This window comes from Malus domestica, chromosome 13, assembly GCF_042453785.1.
Source record: "Malus domestica chromosome 13, GDT2T_hap1".
Classification (NCBI taxonomy): Eukaryota; Viridiplantae; Streptophyta; class Magnoliopsida; order Rosales; family Rosaceae; genus Malus; species Malus domestica.
In genome coordinates, this window is record NC_091673.1 from 12,989,574 (window position 1) to 13,006,656 (window position 17,083).

Genomic DNA, 17,083 nt, shown 5'->3' on the forward strand with positions numbered 1-17,083 from the left:
TCAAGAGGAAGTGTGGCTCGAGGAACCTCCAGGTTTAGTTCAGGACATCTTGATTGAAGATAGTTCAAATTAATTTGTATTTTCATTTGGTATGTGATGAATGTTAACCTCTAAGTTTGGTTGGGACACTCTTTTTATCGAGAGATTTTTAAGTGTGATGACCGGCACACTAGGTGTCACACTACGTGTCACTATATAGTGGGATATGTATGTTAAAAAGTTAATAATTTAAAAATAAAATTTCTCACTACTTACATAAAAACACGTGGTATACTATCTGTATTCCCGTCACAATGAAAGTTTTCTCTTTTTTCTCTTCTGCCAAGTTAAAATTACCAACAAAATTTTTATAGAGGCACTTATTTGTATCTTATTCTTACTTTTTACGCTTTCATTTCTTTCAAAAGATATCGTGCTCTTTTTGAAAAAAAAAAAAAAAAAAAAACTTTTGATGGCAAGAATCTCACATCCAAATGGGAACAACAAAAGACCCATATTCTAACACAAGTTCCCAACGAATCCCATGCATATTTAGAGGTTTCCGGCACAGCATTATGCTATAAATTTGACCATTAATTTTCTTGTCAAAAAGGTGATGCATACGAATTAAATTCACATGTATACCCTTTTGCAGACAGAACAGTGTTCTTGGGTTTACTTTCTTCAATGGAGATATACAACCTAGCAATAGATGCAGCTGTTAATTAAAAGGTTTGAATCCGGATTCTTGCCGGATCTTGTGAAGATCTCAAGAATTTGTGAATTATATATATTTATCGTACATGGTACGGTTATAAATTATTTTATTTAAAATTAAACATAATTAACACTTAATAAAAACTGATCGCATAATGTATAATGAACGGATACGATTTACAAATTCCTAAGATTCTCCAAAAGAATCCAAAGAGGATAATGTTGGGAAAAAGTTAATGCTCGACTAATTCTAGGAGTTGCAAATAATTGTTAAAAAAATCTAAATTTACAAATTAAATGCTATAATTGTATACGATTGAATTATTAAATAAGTAATAATTATCATGTTTATTTTTTATTAATGACTCATCATTTGATTGCATATTTAATTTAAAATTTTCGTTTTCCGAACATTATCCTATAAAATAATAGTAAATTATAAATAAATAATGACATCGTATACTATTAGGAGTAACAGCGCAGCGTGAGGGAGTGGTGATTGGGGAAGAGAGATGCAGGACACGTAGCATATAAAACCTGAAGAAATGTAAGCTACCCCTGCATGCCAGCATTACATAGCATACAAACCCTACTACCAATGCCAGAGAAAGTGGGAGCAAAAGAAGGAATCTATTGCAGAAGCTTTTCTTCTTCCAATTAATTGTTAACTTCAGTATTTTGTCCAAAAAAAAAAAAAATTGTTAACTTCAGTACAATATATAAAAAATTAAATTAACCTAAATCATTAATATTAGGAGTTGAACTTTAATCCTGTTTTTAATAAAGAAATTAAATAGTTCATTCTATTAAGTAATTTGACTTTTTAAATAATCTCATCTTTTAACTCTTAAACTCAATATTTTTTTGTCGAAAGATAAGAATTTATTAGAAATTAAATTCGAACAGTTACATTTGCATCTTCTGCTAAAATATTAAAGAGAAACTCAGGACCTAATTCATTCCAGCCAAATCTCCCACCATGCTTGACGACGTACGCCACTATTGAATGGGCTGCACGATTGCATTGACGAGGGGTAAAACAAAACCTTACCAACTGAAATAAACTAGTCATTCTCCAAATGTCTTGGATATAAATCTCGAGATTCACATCAACCGTGGTCTCCTTATTTAACATATTGATCAATCCTTTAGAGTCTGATTCCACCACCAGTCTGGAACTACCCGCCCAACCCTCCCTCTCCACCATCATCTCCAAGCCCTGTCTAATCGTCTCCGCCTCCGCCATAATGGCGTCCCCAAACCATCCACCTCATACCCCTCATACGAGCATCGGAATACCCGCAAAGTCCCTAAGAACCTACCTAACCCCTCCCTACCCCGTGTCCTTCCTCCAGGATACATCACAGTTCAATTTTAACTCCCCAAACTCCGGCTTCTGCCACTTAACCACACCTTCCCACCCCTCCCCTCCCTCCCCGATGTCTTCCTTAATACCCAACCCTACCCCATCCCTCGTATCTCTCCCCATTACCCCACCGTAGTAGCCATATCATGCCTATAATCCTCCACTTGCGGCTACCATAGTTCCACCGCCACCTGTGGTAATGTCTTCACCCCCCTAAAAACCATTTCATTCCTGCACTTCCAGATACGCCAGAAGCCAAAGACCACATATTGCAAGATCAAATCAGCATCCTCTTCTTCCTCCATACACTTCACAATCAACTGCCATCCTTCCAAAAATTCATTCACCTCCATAGCCTCCATATTTAATTGCAATGACGTTCCAAACCAAAAGATACAGCTAAACTCACAAACAAAGAAGAGATGATCCTCAGTTTCATCACTTGTTCTACACAATTCACATCTATTCACTATTCGAATCCGCCGACCTTCCAAATTATGCCTTACAGCCAAAGCCATCATACCAGCCTTCCTTAAACTCAATATTTAAGAATGAAATCTAATTTGTCTTGTTTGTACCATACTTGACCAATCTCGAAACTACTAAGCACCGGTCAACGTTATACCGTTAAGGACCCAGAATAGTTCCCTCTAACCATGAGGCCAATTCCTAAGCCATCAGAGACCTCACTCTCTCCCTCAGAGGCTCTGAATCTCTCCCCCTCACCTTTCAGAGAAATACAATAATCAGTGTGGACGTAGCCCAAACCTTGGGGTGAACCACAATACATCTTGTGTTATTTACTTTCTTGCATATTCACGATCGGATTTACGTTGTTACAAGATCTCCGGTTTTGTGCATCAACATTTGGCGCCGTCTGTGGGAATGACACTTATTCCCACTCTCTTCAGCTTTGTTAAGCTGGTTTCCACCATTCGTACACTCTCTTTTGATTAGGCATCCCTCTCCAACATGGGGGAGCGAACGAAGCCATAGCACACAGAATGACACCCCTCTTGCACTTGGTGCGAGGCAACAAAAGAACGAAGGAAAGAGGGTTGCTCTTCAAGCTAAAGTTGATGAGCTAGAAGCTCAGAACAACAAGATAGCAATGAAGAATGAGGTCGTCCAGGAGCAGTATGAGAATCTCTTTGAAACGCTCCACGAAACTAGGCGTACTTAAACACGCGAGCTCGTTGCCTCTGTGGACATAAACCATTATCTGGGTGCCCCCCAACACGGAGGGTCACCTCCCTTCGACATGGGTATCCCTAATGAGGAGTGAGCTAATCATCAAAACATTGATCAACATGAGATTTCTCTCAACCCAGATGCTTCGACCCGAAGTAGAAGAAGTGGAGGAAGACACCTCCTTGCAGAAGGGTTGGAAGGATCGAAAACCATTTATCGTGACTGCTGAGACATCTTAAAGCAACGTCAAGAGAATCCCCTCAACATATGCTTGAAGATCAATGACCCAAGGGTTTCTGAAAGACTCGGTCCCCTTTCACGAACCAGGCCAGCTGCCAATCTAGGGAATGAACGACAGGTTCCAAAGGAATATACAGGTACGGGGGACTCTGATGTATTTCGACAGACTCGCCCTAGAAGTTAGTACGGCGAGTCCAAGAAAAAACCACACGCCCTTACTCAAACTTTCCTACTTCCAAGAGGCGATGTAGACTTACGAAAGAAAATTCCAGTGGTACATGACTCCACTCAGGACCCCATTGTCCTACATCTCCTTGAGGAAGTAAATAAGTTAAAGACCGAACGTCAGGTCGAGATACCTAACTAGAACCAACCCAGGCCTGGCCCTCTCACAAGAAGGATCATCGACATCCCCTTCAAGCGAAGACAAAACAAAAGCTTGGTTTACAACTCTATACTGGAAGGGAGGACCCAATTGAACACATTAACCTCTTTGAGTCCACCATGGCATATCAGATGCACATTGACGAAGAGCGATGTCCTCTTTTCCCCTCTACCCTCTCTGACGGAGCTCTAAACTGGTATTGCCGTCTTCCACCTGAGACAATAGACTCATTTGAGGAATTGAGGAAACTGTTTCTCTCTCAACACATCTTCCAGACCGATCACTTGCATTTTGCAGATGACTTGTACACTATTCACCAGAAGCCGGACAAGTCACTATGAGAGTATGCTGGTCGTTTCAGCCATGAGTATTCTCGATGCGCTGAGGCATATGACAATACCGCCTTCAAGGCCTTCACAGCAGGCCTACGTGATTGTTTCTTCAAGTAAATTATCAATGCTAACATTTGGAAGACTTACTATGAGGTGATGGCACATACTTACAACCACGCCTCCGCCGAAGCAATGACTTACCAAGGGAACCCTCATATGGTTAACCCCTATCAACAAATGGGAAGTGGAAGTCAAGTTCTACCAAGTAAGGAGATATTGGCCATTCAGACACCCATTGCATCATCTCCTGCCTCATTTAGCTACTCGCTAAGTCACCAAACGTATCTGTCTCTTTATAAGAGGAAGGGTTTTTACTCTCAGCAAGCCTATTACAACAAGAAGGATAAAAGTTCGTATCAAGACAATCAAGGGTGAACGTACGGTTGACTATTATGACTATGGGGTCAAGCCTCACTCTTTCAAAGTGGAGGACTAGGTACTGAACGAAATGCTATTATAAGAAGGCATACACATTACAAATGTTTTGACTCTCAACCGTTTGAGATCTTTTGTCACACAAGCCATTCGACAAATATTTAAAGAAGAGGGAATTCTGACAACTTCTTCTGAGTCTTTTGCATTCCTAGCATTGGAACACTTGGTCTACGCTGACCTACCCTTATACTCCAACTCAGAGCTTCAACATGCGTACTTTGACACAAAGTATGTGATACTAAGTGTTACAACCAACATGGTTCACATATCAAAAGCAGGGATCCCTTCATGCATAACAAAACATTCATAAGTATAACTCATATCAATCAACATAAACATTATACATTCCAACACATTCATACATAAACATCATACATTCCAACACATCCATACATAAGCCAACTGTGCTTCGAAAGGGTTCAATATACTTTGTGTCTTCGACACTTGCTACAATGTGCCTCAACACCTTGCCCTTATTCTCACCAACCAGGTGATGAAATGTGAAGAAGGAACTCATCTTCATGCCACCAACCAGGTGATGAAATGTATAACCCATACTCTCATTCATGCCATCAACTAGGTGATGAAATGTACAACCCGTACTCTAATATCATTTGGTAATTTGCCACTCATGCCACCAACCAGGTGAAGAAGGAACTCATCTTCATGCCACAAACTAGGTGATGAAATGTACAACCCGTACTCTCCTTCATACCACCAACCAGGTGATGAAATGTACAACCAGTACTCTAGTATCATTTGGCAACTTGCCGCTCATGCCACCAACCACGTGAAGAAGGAACTCATATTCATGCCACCAACCAGGAGATGAAATGTAAAACCCGTACTCTCATTCATGCCACCAACCAGGTGATGAAATGTACAACCCGTACTCTAATATCATTTGGCAACTTGCCATTCATGCCACCAACCAGGTGAAGAAGGAACTCATCCTCATGCCACCAACCAGGTAATGAAATGTGATGAAAGGTGATAAAGGAACTCATCTTCGTACCACCAACCAAGTGATGAAAGCAACTCACCATTCATTCCACCTACCAGAAGACGAGTGGTACAACTTGTACATGTGAACTCCTAACATTCACAAATAATAAAAAACCCTCAAGCTTGATAACTCAACTAGGGAAGCACTTATGCCCAACAAGAGTTATGGTTACCAACAAAGTCTTATTGCAAGCCAACAACAACTTCAGTGCATGGCAAACGAAGATCAAGCTATTCAACGCTCTTGCATTTGCTTCAGACATTTCCCCTCTGTAACAATGCAAACACTACAACTCGTAGAAAGCTTCACACACTCTTAATCAAGACAGTGTGAAACAAAACCAATTTATGGTGCCAACAAGAGCTTCATCAATGGACGGCAACCACAATTCTCAAAATCTTCACAGACTTTTGATCAAGACAATGTGAAGCAAAACCAATTTATGGTGACAACAAGAGCTTCATCAAAGGAGTTCAACCACAATTCTCAAAAGCTTCACACACTCTTGATCAATACAGTGTGAAGCAAAACCAATTTATGGTGCCAACAAGAGCTTCATCAAAGGAGTTCAACCACAATTCTCAAAAGCTTCACATACTCTTGATCAAGACAGTGTGAAGCAAAACCAATTTATGGTGCCAATAAGAGCTTCATCAATGGAGGGCAACCACAATTCTCAAAAGCTTCACACTATCTTGATCAAAATAGTGTGAAGCAAAATCAATTCATGGTACCCAACAAAAGCTTCAACTCTAAAGCTTCACCAACAAAAGCTTCATCAATGGAGGACAACTACAAATTCTCAAAAGCTTCACACTATCTTGATCAAGATAGTGTGAAGCAAAATCAATTCGTGGTACCCAACAAAGCTTCATCATAAAAGCTTCACCACAAAAGCTTCACCAACAAAAGCTTCATCAATGGAGGACAACTATAAATTCTCAAAAGCTTCACACTATCTTGATCAAGATAGTGTGAAGCAAAATCAATTCATGGTACCCAACAAAGGCTTCAACTTCAAAGCTTCACTTACAAAACTTCAACTCCAAAGCTTCACTTACAAAACTTCAACTCCAAAGCTTCACCTACAAAAGCTCCACCCACAATACCTTCACCTACAAAAGCTTCACCCATAAAAGCTTCACCAACAAAAGCTTTACCAACAAAAGCTTCACCCATAAAAGCTTCACCACAAAAACTTCACCCACCACAAAAGCTTCACCCATAAAAAGCTTCACCAACAAAAGCTTCACCCACAAAAGCCTCCCCCACCACAAAAGCCTCACCCACAAAAGCTTCCCCCACCACAAAAGCTTTACCCACAAAAACTTCACCCATAAAAGCTTCCCCCACCACAAAAGCCTCACCCACAAAAGATTCCCCCACCACAAAAGTTTCCCCCACCACAAAAGCTTCACCCATAAAAGCTTCCCCCACCACAAAAGCCTCACTCACAAAAGCTTCCCCCACCACAAAAGTTTCACCCACAAAAGCTTCACCCATAAAAGCTTCCCCCACCACAAAAGCTTCACCCATAAAAGCTTCACCCACCACACAAGCTTCACTTACAAAAGTTTCACCTACAAAGCTTCACCTACAAAGCTTAAACACAAAAGTTTTACCTACAAAAGCTTCACATTATCTTGATCAAGATAGTGTGAAGCAAAATCAATTCATGGTACCCAACAAAGCTTCAACCTCAAAAAAAAAATTACCTAGGCCTCCTCTTCTTTGGGCCTAACAACTTTCATAACAAATATATATGAAGAATGAGTTTTGGGCTACCACTTAGAAAAGAAATGCCTCATTCGTCAACTCCCTCGACCGGAGACTTGAGAGACTCCTACCATATGCTACTGCGCCTTGATACTCAGAAGTCTCACGACCATTCAGTGACTTGGATTTTTCAAGTCTCCAAACGAGAAGTTTTCCTCACTCGAGAAATTAAGGGAGCAGTACCTTAACCTACATGCTTCACTCACAAAGCTTCAACATACAAGCTTCACTCATAAAGCTTCAACATACAAGCTTCAACAAAAGAAAATTCAAAGAACTTAGTGAAGAAGGCCTTGGTGTATTTAACACAATACGTTGAAATGAAGCAAAGCTTGTTTATTGATATCTCCGATAAGTTATAAATATATACATATACATGAATCAAAATAAACAAATAAGAGGGAGCCTTCATAAAGGTTGCTCAGGAGAAGTCTCAGCAATCGGCAGAGCCCCAGAAAGAGGAGGCACTAGAGGGTGATTATTCGAAGCCTCAGTACTAGGCAGAACCCCAGAAGGAGGAGGCACAGAAGGTTGATCATTTGGAGCTTCATTACGTGGTACAGCCTCAAAAGATGAAGGCAATAAATGCCTTTAGAACAAACCCACAAACCTCTGATGATCATGTAAAATCTGACCATCATATTCTTGTAGCTGGTCAAGCTTCATTTCATGTTTGTAGCATAGTCATATGCGAGCCTGTGCAACTATTTATTCTCATGCTTGAGCCATCTGATCTCCTGTTTGAGACTTATCACTTCAGCCGTCAATGATTCAACTTTGCAGGTTCGAGCAAATAGGCGTTGGGCCATATTAGACACAGAACCTGCAAACTGAACACTGAGAGCCAGAAAATCCTTAACAGCCAACTCATTAGACCGTTTAGAAAGTAATATGTTATCTTTGAGAGTGAAAATGTTCCTGGCCACCACCACAGCGATCATATCATTCTTCATCACAGAGTCCTCAACGGTAAGAGGACCAGTAGGGGATAAGAATGATGGGCGCCATATGTTGTCTTGAGAAGGCATGGCTGTCTCTTCACCAAAGTTCAAGTCAAAACGACGGTCAGATGGGCCAGACATTCTCAAAAATGATGAAGGAGAAATGAGATGCAATAAATCTCTGAAATAAAAGGAAAATTCCTACAAGCAATAACTCTCTGAATGTACTTCTTGCACACAATTGGTGCCCTTATAAAAGAAAGGGCAACAGGGCCGTTGGTTCAAAAATCGAAGAGGCACCACTCTCCGGATTCCGAAGAGGCACCACTTTCCACACGCAACATCAACTCCTCGGGTACCACATATAACTTTGTCAAAGATCTCTGACAAAGTTTAGAAAGACACATATTTTGAAGGTTCGGCTACCCTATTATTACCCACAAGGGTAAATGAACATCACCACTACTTGATAACTGGAAAATCCCTATGTGTGTTAACCTCAGTGCTTCGTGGCAAGGCAGACTGTCAATCTCTAGAGCCAGACTCTCTACATGATTAATTTCTCAAAAATCGAAGAGACACTGCGTTCTGAATCTCAAGAGTAGGACTCCCAACAGGATTGTTTTCTCAAAAATCGAATAGGCACCGTTCTCTGAATCTCGAGAGCTAGATTGCCAACAGGATTACGTGCTCAAAAATCGAAGAGGCACCGCCCTCCGAATCTCGAGAGCCAGACTCCCAACAGGATTACTTTATCAAAAATCGAAGAGACACTGCTCTCCGAATCTCAAGAGTCAGACTCTCAACATGATTGCTTTCTCAAAAATCGAAGAGGCATCGTTATCTAAATCTCGAGAGCCAAATCCCCGATAGGATTGCTTGTTCGAAAACCGAAGAGGCACCACTCTCCGAACTTCGAGAGCCAGATTTCTTTGGATAAAGCTTGTCTGCAATCTTCACACGCAACATCAGTTTTCCAGATACCACAAACCACATTTTCAAAGTGCTCTGACAAAGTTAAAACACGTGAAGCTTGCAGCTCCCACTACATTGCTATGACCAAGAAGGGTAAAGGAATAGCACTACTACTTGTTGTTAGGGAGACTCCTATATATGTCGACCTCCATCCTCCACAGCCAGGCAGACCTTCAAATAAAAAAAATGCTCAACTTTTCTTCACATCCGTGAGGGCACTCTCAGCAGAATCTCTCGAAATACTCAGCTTCTTTTCCTCCTGATAATACCTCTGCAAACAAGCCACACTAGAGCAAGAGTATCTCATATCATCAGGGTTAAAAGCAAGAGTATCCCATATCATGCTTTTTCCCTGTCTTTTCCTTTGGCCTTGTTCTTACTTGCAAGACAAGGAGAAAAAGAGCAATTAGTCAGCACTTGGAATCAAGCTTCCAGTCAGGAACTGACTGCCTAGAACCTATTGCCTGATTACTTACCTGGCATTGCTCTCGAGTACTCATCTTCAACATCTTATGCTTCTAGAGAAAATACCATATATGCCTGAGGAACAGATAGGGCAAGTGAGAATGATACAAGGAAGCTTGTGGAGACAAGTGTAACAGAACACGTGCCGATACATCCACTACTTTGTCAACAGCAAAAGTATCCCATATCATCAGGGTCGAACGTACTCTAGATTTGATGGACTTGTTTTGACCCTCAAATTCTTGAGTCGGCCTTATACTCTGGAGGAAACCAGAAAACCCTCCAGCCCAGTTCAAGAATAAGCCTGTGGAAAGTTACTTCTTCAAAAGCAAAAGTATCTCATATCATCTCTTCTCTATTTGCTTCTCCTTATCCTTGTTGCTGTTTACGACACAAGGAGAATGAGAACAATCAACCGGAAGCCAAAGTCGAACCTCCGATCCAGGTTGATTGCTTGGAAGTCTGATTGCTTAACTGGTCTGTTACCTCATTCGGCAAATCTCCTAGCTCGGCAACTTGGGGGACTCCTACTACAGGGTTTGTATAACACTTGACCAAGCCCTAAACTATAAGTAAGCTTCAAGTGAAATTGATACATTACCTTGTGCATCTTCATCGGTTAAAGATACCACCCCTGGATAGAGGAAAAATACTTCCAGAGAAGATGCCACATCTACATATGAGACAGATAAGGCAAGTGAAAATGATACCACACTTCGGTACTTAGAAGTTTCGTGATTACTCAATGGCTTGGATCTTGCAAGTCCCCAACCGAGGAGCTTTCCTCACTCGAGAACTGAGGGGAGCATTGTTTGTACCATACTTGACCAATCCAGAAACTACTGAGCACCGATCAACATTATACCGTCAAGGACTCAGAAGAATTTCCCTCCAACCAGGAGGCCAATTCCTAGGCCATCAGAGACCTCACTCTCTCCCTTAGAGGCTCTGAATCTCTCCCCCTCACCTCCCAGAGAAATACAATAATCAGTGTGGACGTAGCTCAAACCTTGGGGTGAACCACGATACATCTTGTGTTATTTACTTTCTTGCAGATTCACGGTCGGATTTACGTTGTTACAAGACCTCCGGTTTTGTGCATCAACATGTCTAAATAATTTGATCGAGTTCCCTAGCATTATTTATTGGATTTAATTCCTGCATTTATGCTTTCAATATCCTACAAATTATTAAATTTGAACAAATTCATAATAATTTTCTATGATATAATAATTACTTAAGAGCAATAATATAGTAATATTATTCTTCACATAGTTCTAGCAAAAAAACAATGTACCCACCTAATTATTAATATATTTTAAGAAATTATCAATATACTTTAAAACATAAAATAATACATGTAATTAACATGGGTACATTCAACAAAAAAATATAGGTACAAATAAAACTAAAAAGTATGGGTACATATTAAAATTAAAATTATGGTACAAAGTAAAACAAAAAAGAATATTGGTACAAACTTAAAAAATGGGTTCAAATTAAAAATGAAATATATAAAAAAATATCAAAATTATATATTCGGAAATGGTCAATTAGTTTTTCACCATTTTAAATTGATATATAATGACATGTAAATAATTTAATATTCAAGTAATGACATGGACAAAAATCAAAGAATCTTGATCATAATTAAGAAAAAAAAAAGTTTCAATTAATGAAAAATAAAAATAAGGAACGAACTTAATTTATTCTTAAAATAACACCATGTTTATCAAATAGTTAACCTAATTTTTAATTTGATTGAACTTTGGTAGAGTTGAACTTTGAAACTGTCCTAGAATATTAGATGATTCTAATAAGCAACGGGTGGGATGATAAAAATGATGGCCGGTAGATAAAACGAGAAAGTTGATAATGATCAAAATTTTAAATATGGTTTACAAATCAAATTATATGTTATTAATAAAAATAAACACGTTAGTTAATACTTAATTAATAATTCAATCATTTATCATTATATTATTTAATTTACAAATTTAATTTAAAAAATTCAATTATAGAATAATAATCGTAAACAGTGGTGAAAGATAAATGAATCCGTGCAAGGTGCAAACGTAGAGAGGGGGTTGAGTGTATAGAGTCTTTTATGGATTCTTCTGCTTGGGCTGTCTGCAAAAATATTGAAGTGTTATGGTGGTCTTTTTACACACTTTTTTAGGTCAGTCTTCCACGTGCTCCTGGGGACTCTCTCCCTCTCACTCTCTCTCTCTCTCTCTCTCTCTATCTCTCTTCTATGCCGTGATATAATTATTTTTCCCACTCAATTACACCTTCTGACCATCTCTGCTTCTCCTGTTCTCTGTTTTGTTCGCTTCCATTCCCCGTCTCTCAATCCAGCACAGAAAACCAGAAAAACAAAAAAAAGCCCCAACCCGTTGTGCAGAAAGATCAAATCTACCTCCTCAGAAAGAAAAGATTTGATCTTGGCAACAAATTGGGAAGATATGAATGCTGTGGCTGATCAAGATCAAGACATGGGAGATGGAATGCAGTGCAGTGACCATCCATACAGAAGCAACCCAGGTGGGATCTGCGCTTTCTGCCTCCAGGAGAAGCTCGGCAAGCTTGTTTCTTCCTCCTTCCCTCTCCCCATCCACGCTCCTGCAACCTCCTCTTCTTCCTCCCCTTCTTTTAGATCTGATAGTATTAACGGCGGCAATGGAGCTGCTGCTGCTGCTGGTCCTTCTTCCTCCGCCGCCTCCCTCGCCCTCTCGCTCTCCGTCCACCCAACTTCTTCGTCATCGGTAAAACCCAGAAGCATTGGTAGTAATTTTCGCCACGAGGATGAGTTTTATAACACGAGGAGGGCCAGGATTTCTTTTCTTTTGGCTAAGAAGAAGAAGAAAGTGAGTGACGGTGCTGCTACTACTGGTGCCGGTGCTGCTACTGTTGTATCTTCCGATAGGGAAGCTGCTAACATGGTGTTCAAGCGGAGCAAGTCTACGACCAACCCGCGGCGGGGCCACCATTTTCTGGATGGTTCAGAGGATTTTAGTCCAAGGAAGAGAGGCGGGTTCTGGTCGTTTCTGTATCACTCCTCCACCAAGAACTCGTCACACGCTCTTAACAAGAAGACAATGGATAAGTCCAGCTTCAGAGACAACTCCACCTCCAAGATCTCTTCCTCTTCCTCCTTCACATCCGCCCAAAAGGACTCCAAAAGCTTCGGGTCTTCTTCTCTGAGGAATAGAAGCGAACTGGCGGTCGACGCGGACGACGACAGCAACAGCCCAAACAGCAGTCAAGCAACCGCCGCCTCGGCCTCCTCCTTCGAGCGGAAAGTCTCGAGATCCAGATCCGTCGGCTGCGGAAGCCGAAGCTTCTCCGGCGACTTCTTCGAGCGAATCTCAACTGGGTTCGGCGACTGCACTCTCAGAAGAGTCGAGTCGCAAAGAGAAGGCAAGCCCAAAGCAGCCCACCGCGGTGGCGAACACAACCACTGCATGAAAGAGCGAGTGAAATGCGGCGGGATTTTCAGTGGTTTCATGATGACGTCCTCGTCTTCGTCGTCGTCGTCCTCGTCTTACTGGGTTTCGTCCTCCGCCGAAGGGCCCCTCGTCCACGGCCGTAACCGGAGCTGGGGGTGGGCGTTTGCGAGTCCGATGAGAGCATTCACCAAACCTTCTTCTAAAGATGGGAAGAGGGACATAGTTAGACAAGCTTCAGATAAGAACACAGCTCCAAACTTGAATGCGATTCCTTCCTTGCTATCAGTCAATAGTTGATTATCTTCACTAGCATAATACACATTAAACTCTGTTAATTAATTACTTAATTTACTACTTGTTTATTATTAATTACTCTATTAGCATCTCCCTGTGTTTATTTTGGCTTGATTTGTTGGTTGGCTGTCTTGATCTTACATCGTTCATTTTCTGGGTTTCATTGTAGACATCAGTTTGAAATATGATTGAGCAACATTGTACGCAAGCTAGCCGTTTTGGCTTAGTTAGTTAGTAACCTTCACTCATGTACTCAAGATTTTACGTCGATTTGTACGTCAATATTGTGCAAGGAGTTTGTAGCTCAGTTAAGTCAAATATATCGCTCTTACGTTTGGACTTTGGAGGAGTTTGCAATTATCTCTTCTGTTGTTTTGAATTTGTATTATCTTTTTATGTAATTTGGAGTGTTGAGTTATGGCAATTAAAAATTGAAGAGAGTTTATGAAAGAGTGTTGCATGTGTTGTGGGTTTCAGATGTCACATGGATGCACGTATTTGAAAGTTGTTTGGACAAAGTGTAAGGTCTAAATAGATGCATACATACAAATATCACAGAGGCCCACGTTAGAGAATCCCCAGCACTATTTGGATTTTGGACTTACACCGGAATTATTATATATTTCTTTCATGACGATCCTTTGACAATATATACTTCAATAGTTTGATTAATTTTAATGGCCCACCCCCTCCAGCTTGCTTATTTATTAATGTGCAAAGTTTTCAAAGATGGAGAATGCCAAATAGGGAAATGCTAAGAAGATTTTTTTTAAAGAGAATATTAACGAAAAGTTTCAGATACTGTTCACTTTAACGAAAAATTACATTTTAATACTAAAATGTCAATTTTGATATTATTCACTTTATCTTTTATTTTATCATGTCAACTTTATCATCTACTTATATTAATATATAACAAGAGTCGTTCCATTCATTCACAAAAATCTCTTAATTATCGATGATGGATGTTTAGGGGATTTCCACTATTTTCATTATTTTCGTATATGGTAGTAAATCATAATTAAGTTGACTCTCCGGGCAAGTGTCATTGTAACATCCCACATCGACCAACGGAGAAATGGTGATGTGTCTTATATGTGCATGCCCATTTCCATATAACATGAGGTCTTTTGGGAACTCATTGACTTCGGATTTCATCGGAACTCCGAAGTTAAGCGAGTTTGGGCGAGAGCAATCGCATGATGGGTGACCCACTAGAAAGTTGCTCGTGAGTTTCCAGAAACAAAAATGTGAGGGAATGGTAAGCCCAGAGCAGATAATATTGTGCTACGACGGAGTCGAGACTGTGATGTGATAGAATGGTATCAGAGCCACTCTGCCGTGTGGTGCAAGTGTGCCGACGAGGACGTCGGGCCCCTAAGGGGAGATGGATTGTAACATCCCACATCGACCAACGGAGAGGGGGTGGCGTGCCTTATATGTACATGCCCACCTCCATATAGCACGAGACTTTTTGGGAACTCACTGACTTCAAATTCCATCGGAACTCCGAAAGTAAATGAGTTTGGGCGAGAGCAATCACATGATGGGTGACCCATTGGGAAGTTGCTCGAGAATTTCCAGAAGCTACGGTGGAGTCGGGACTGGGATGTGACAGTCATTGTAAAAGTATTTGTGGGAGGAATTTGATTGTGGTTTAGGGAGAAAGGACTTTATAGCATGAGTTTTGTTTCGTTGGTAGAATGCACCATTTGCATAACATCCAACTAAACATAAATTTTTAATGAAAATATAAACGTGTAACTCAAGTAATTAAAAGTGTTTAGTCTTTTCACTTGAGTTGAGTATAGAATACACCTGTATAGTTATATAACTTATATTACATTTTTTGTGAGGTGTAAGCTTTGCGTTTTTAAGAAGGAATTGATTTTTTGACATCTGTTATGTGCATAAGAAAAAAATAGCGTGTGAAAAATCACTTTTCTTTAAAATGAGATAAATTCTACTGTGCAATTGCAGTATTATTTTCCGTTCATATATATACTAATAGGGTTTATACCTCGGTTACACCCAATTATCTGAACGAAAAATTTGTCGGACTTGGATTGTCTGCCCTCCTGGTTGTGGTGCCCTTTTATGCCCTCCTATTTTGTGCGGTCACGGTTAAGCCACGTCAATATTTTATATTTTAATTATTTTTTGTCTTATTATCTCATTAAAAAATTAATATAAAATATTGACGTGGTTTAACCGTGACCGCACAAAATATGAGGGCATGAAAGGGCACCACAACTGGGAGGGCAGACAATCCAAGTCCAAATTTGTCTCCAACCACAAAAGCATTTGGTTTCCTTACCTGTTCTAATTGTACGATCCCAATCACAATTTCGGATCTTTAAAATAGTAGAAAAACATTTTACCTCTCGAACATGCGAATTCACAATTTCGGATCTTTAAAATACTACAGAAAATAAAGCTATGGAAAATACTTTAGAACCCAAACAAAATTTGAGGTGACGTGGACCGGGATTCATCCTATATTTCAATATGAGAAAATTGAGAACCAAATTTAATTATTTGGCATTATTTTTGTTTTGACAAAGAATATGATATTTTTACACTAAATTCATCTAATTTTATGAAAGATACTAAAATTTTAAGAGAAAACTAAAAATATATTATTTTAACCAACTTAACTAAATGGAAGTATTATTAGCACTCCAAAAATCTCATTATACACTCCTCACAAGTGTATTTTTCTTTTCCAATATAGAAAGTTTGGAGTGTAGAATGAGATTTTTGGAGTGCTAATAACAATTCCCTAAGCCCATCTCCAGCTGATGGCTAGTCAGAGAGCTCGTTTTAGCCCTCTGGCCCTCCAAGATATTAATATTTTAATGAACAGTACATAGTCATATTTGCCTTCGTCTCCAACCGAGGGCCAAGGGGACATAGGGCCAAACATAATTCATTATTTAAAAACTACAACTTAAATTCAAATCCAACGGCTAAGTGACATTAGCTAGCCGTTGGTAGCTGACATCATGCTGACGTCAGCTAGCCGTTGGATTTGAAGTTTTTTTTTTTTTTTTGGCTATAAATAGGGTGGATATCAGGCTATAATTCACACAACTTTCAATTCAATCTCTTTCAATTCAAGTTTGCAATGAATTCCAACTTTGGATCCTCTTTGGATTCCAACTGAGGGTTCTCATCCAATTCCAAATTGGAAGCAAAATGGGCGCAAATGAGACAACAAGATGAAAAGTCTGATGAAGAAGTTCAAGTAATGCGCAACAAACAAAACAGAGCAGCAGCCATGGCTGCGGCCAAGGTGTGTCAACCAACTGAGGAACAACCTTAATGGGGTTGCTCTGTTATTGGTCGCTCTTACAAACCACGAAACAGAGCGATGACGCATGTCAATCTGATGAACAACTATTTCAACCCTAACTCGGTGTACACAGAAGAGGATTTCAGATGTCACTTCCGGATGAGGCATCATGTCTTC

At 40.0% G+C, this 17,083-nt stretch overlaps 1 protein-coding gene across 1 annotated transcript; it reads left to right on the forward strand.

Moving 5' to 3' along the window:
- Positions 1–11,864: 11,864 nt before the first annotated feature.
- Positions 11,865–13,950, forward strand: LOC103430778 (suppressor protein SRP40). Its single transcript, XM_008368922.4, has one exon. It carries the CDS (start codon positions 12,334–12,336, stop codon positions 13,612–13,614), a length of 1,281 nt encoding a protein of 426 aa, XP_008367144.1. The 5' UTR covers positions 11,865–12,333; the 3' UTR covers positions 13,615–13,950.
- Positions 13,951–17,083: the final 3,133 nt, after the last annotated feature.

Excerpts from the sequence above, each read along its gene's own strand:
- LOC103430778 (XM_008368922.4), top strand. The coding sequence starts at position 12,334 with ATGAATGCTGTGGCTGATCAAGATCAAGACATGGGAGATGGAATGCAG.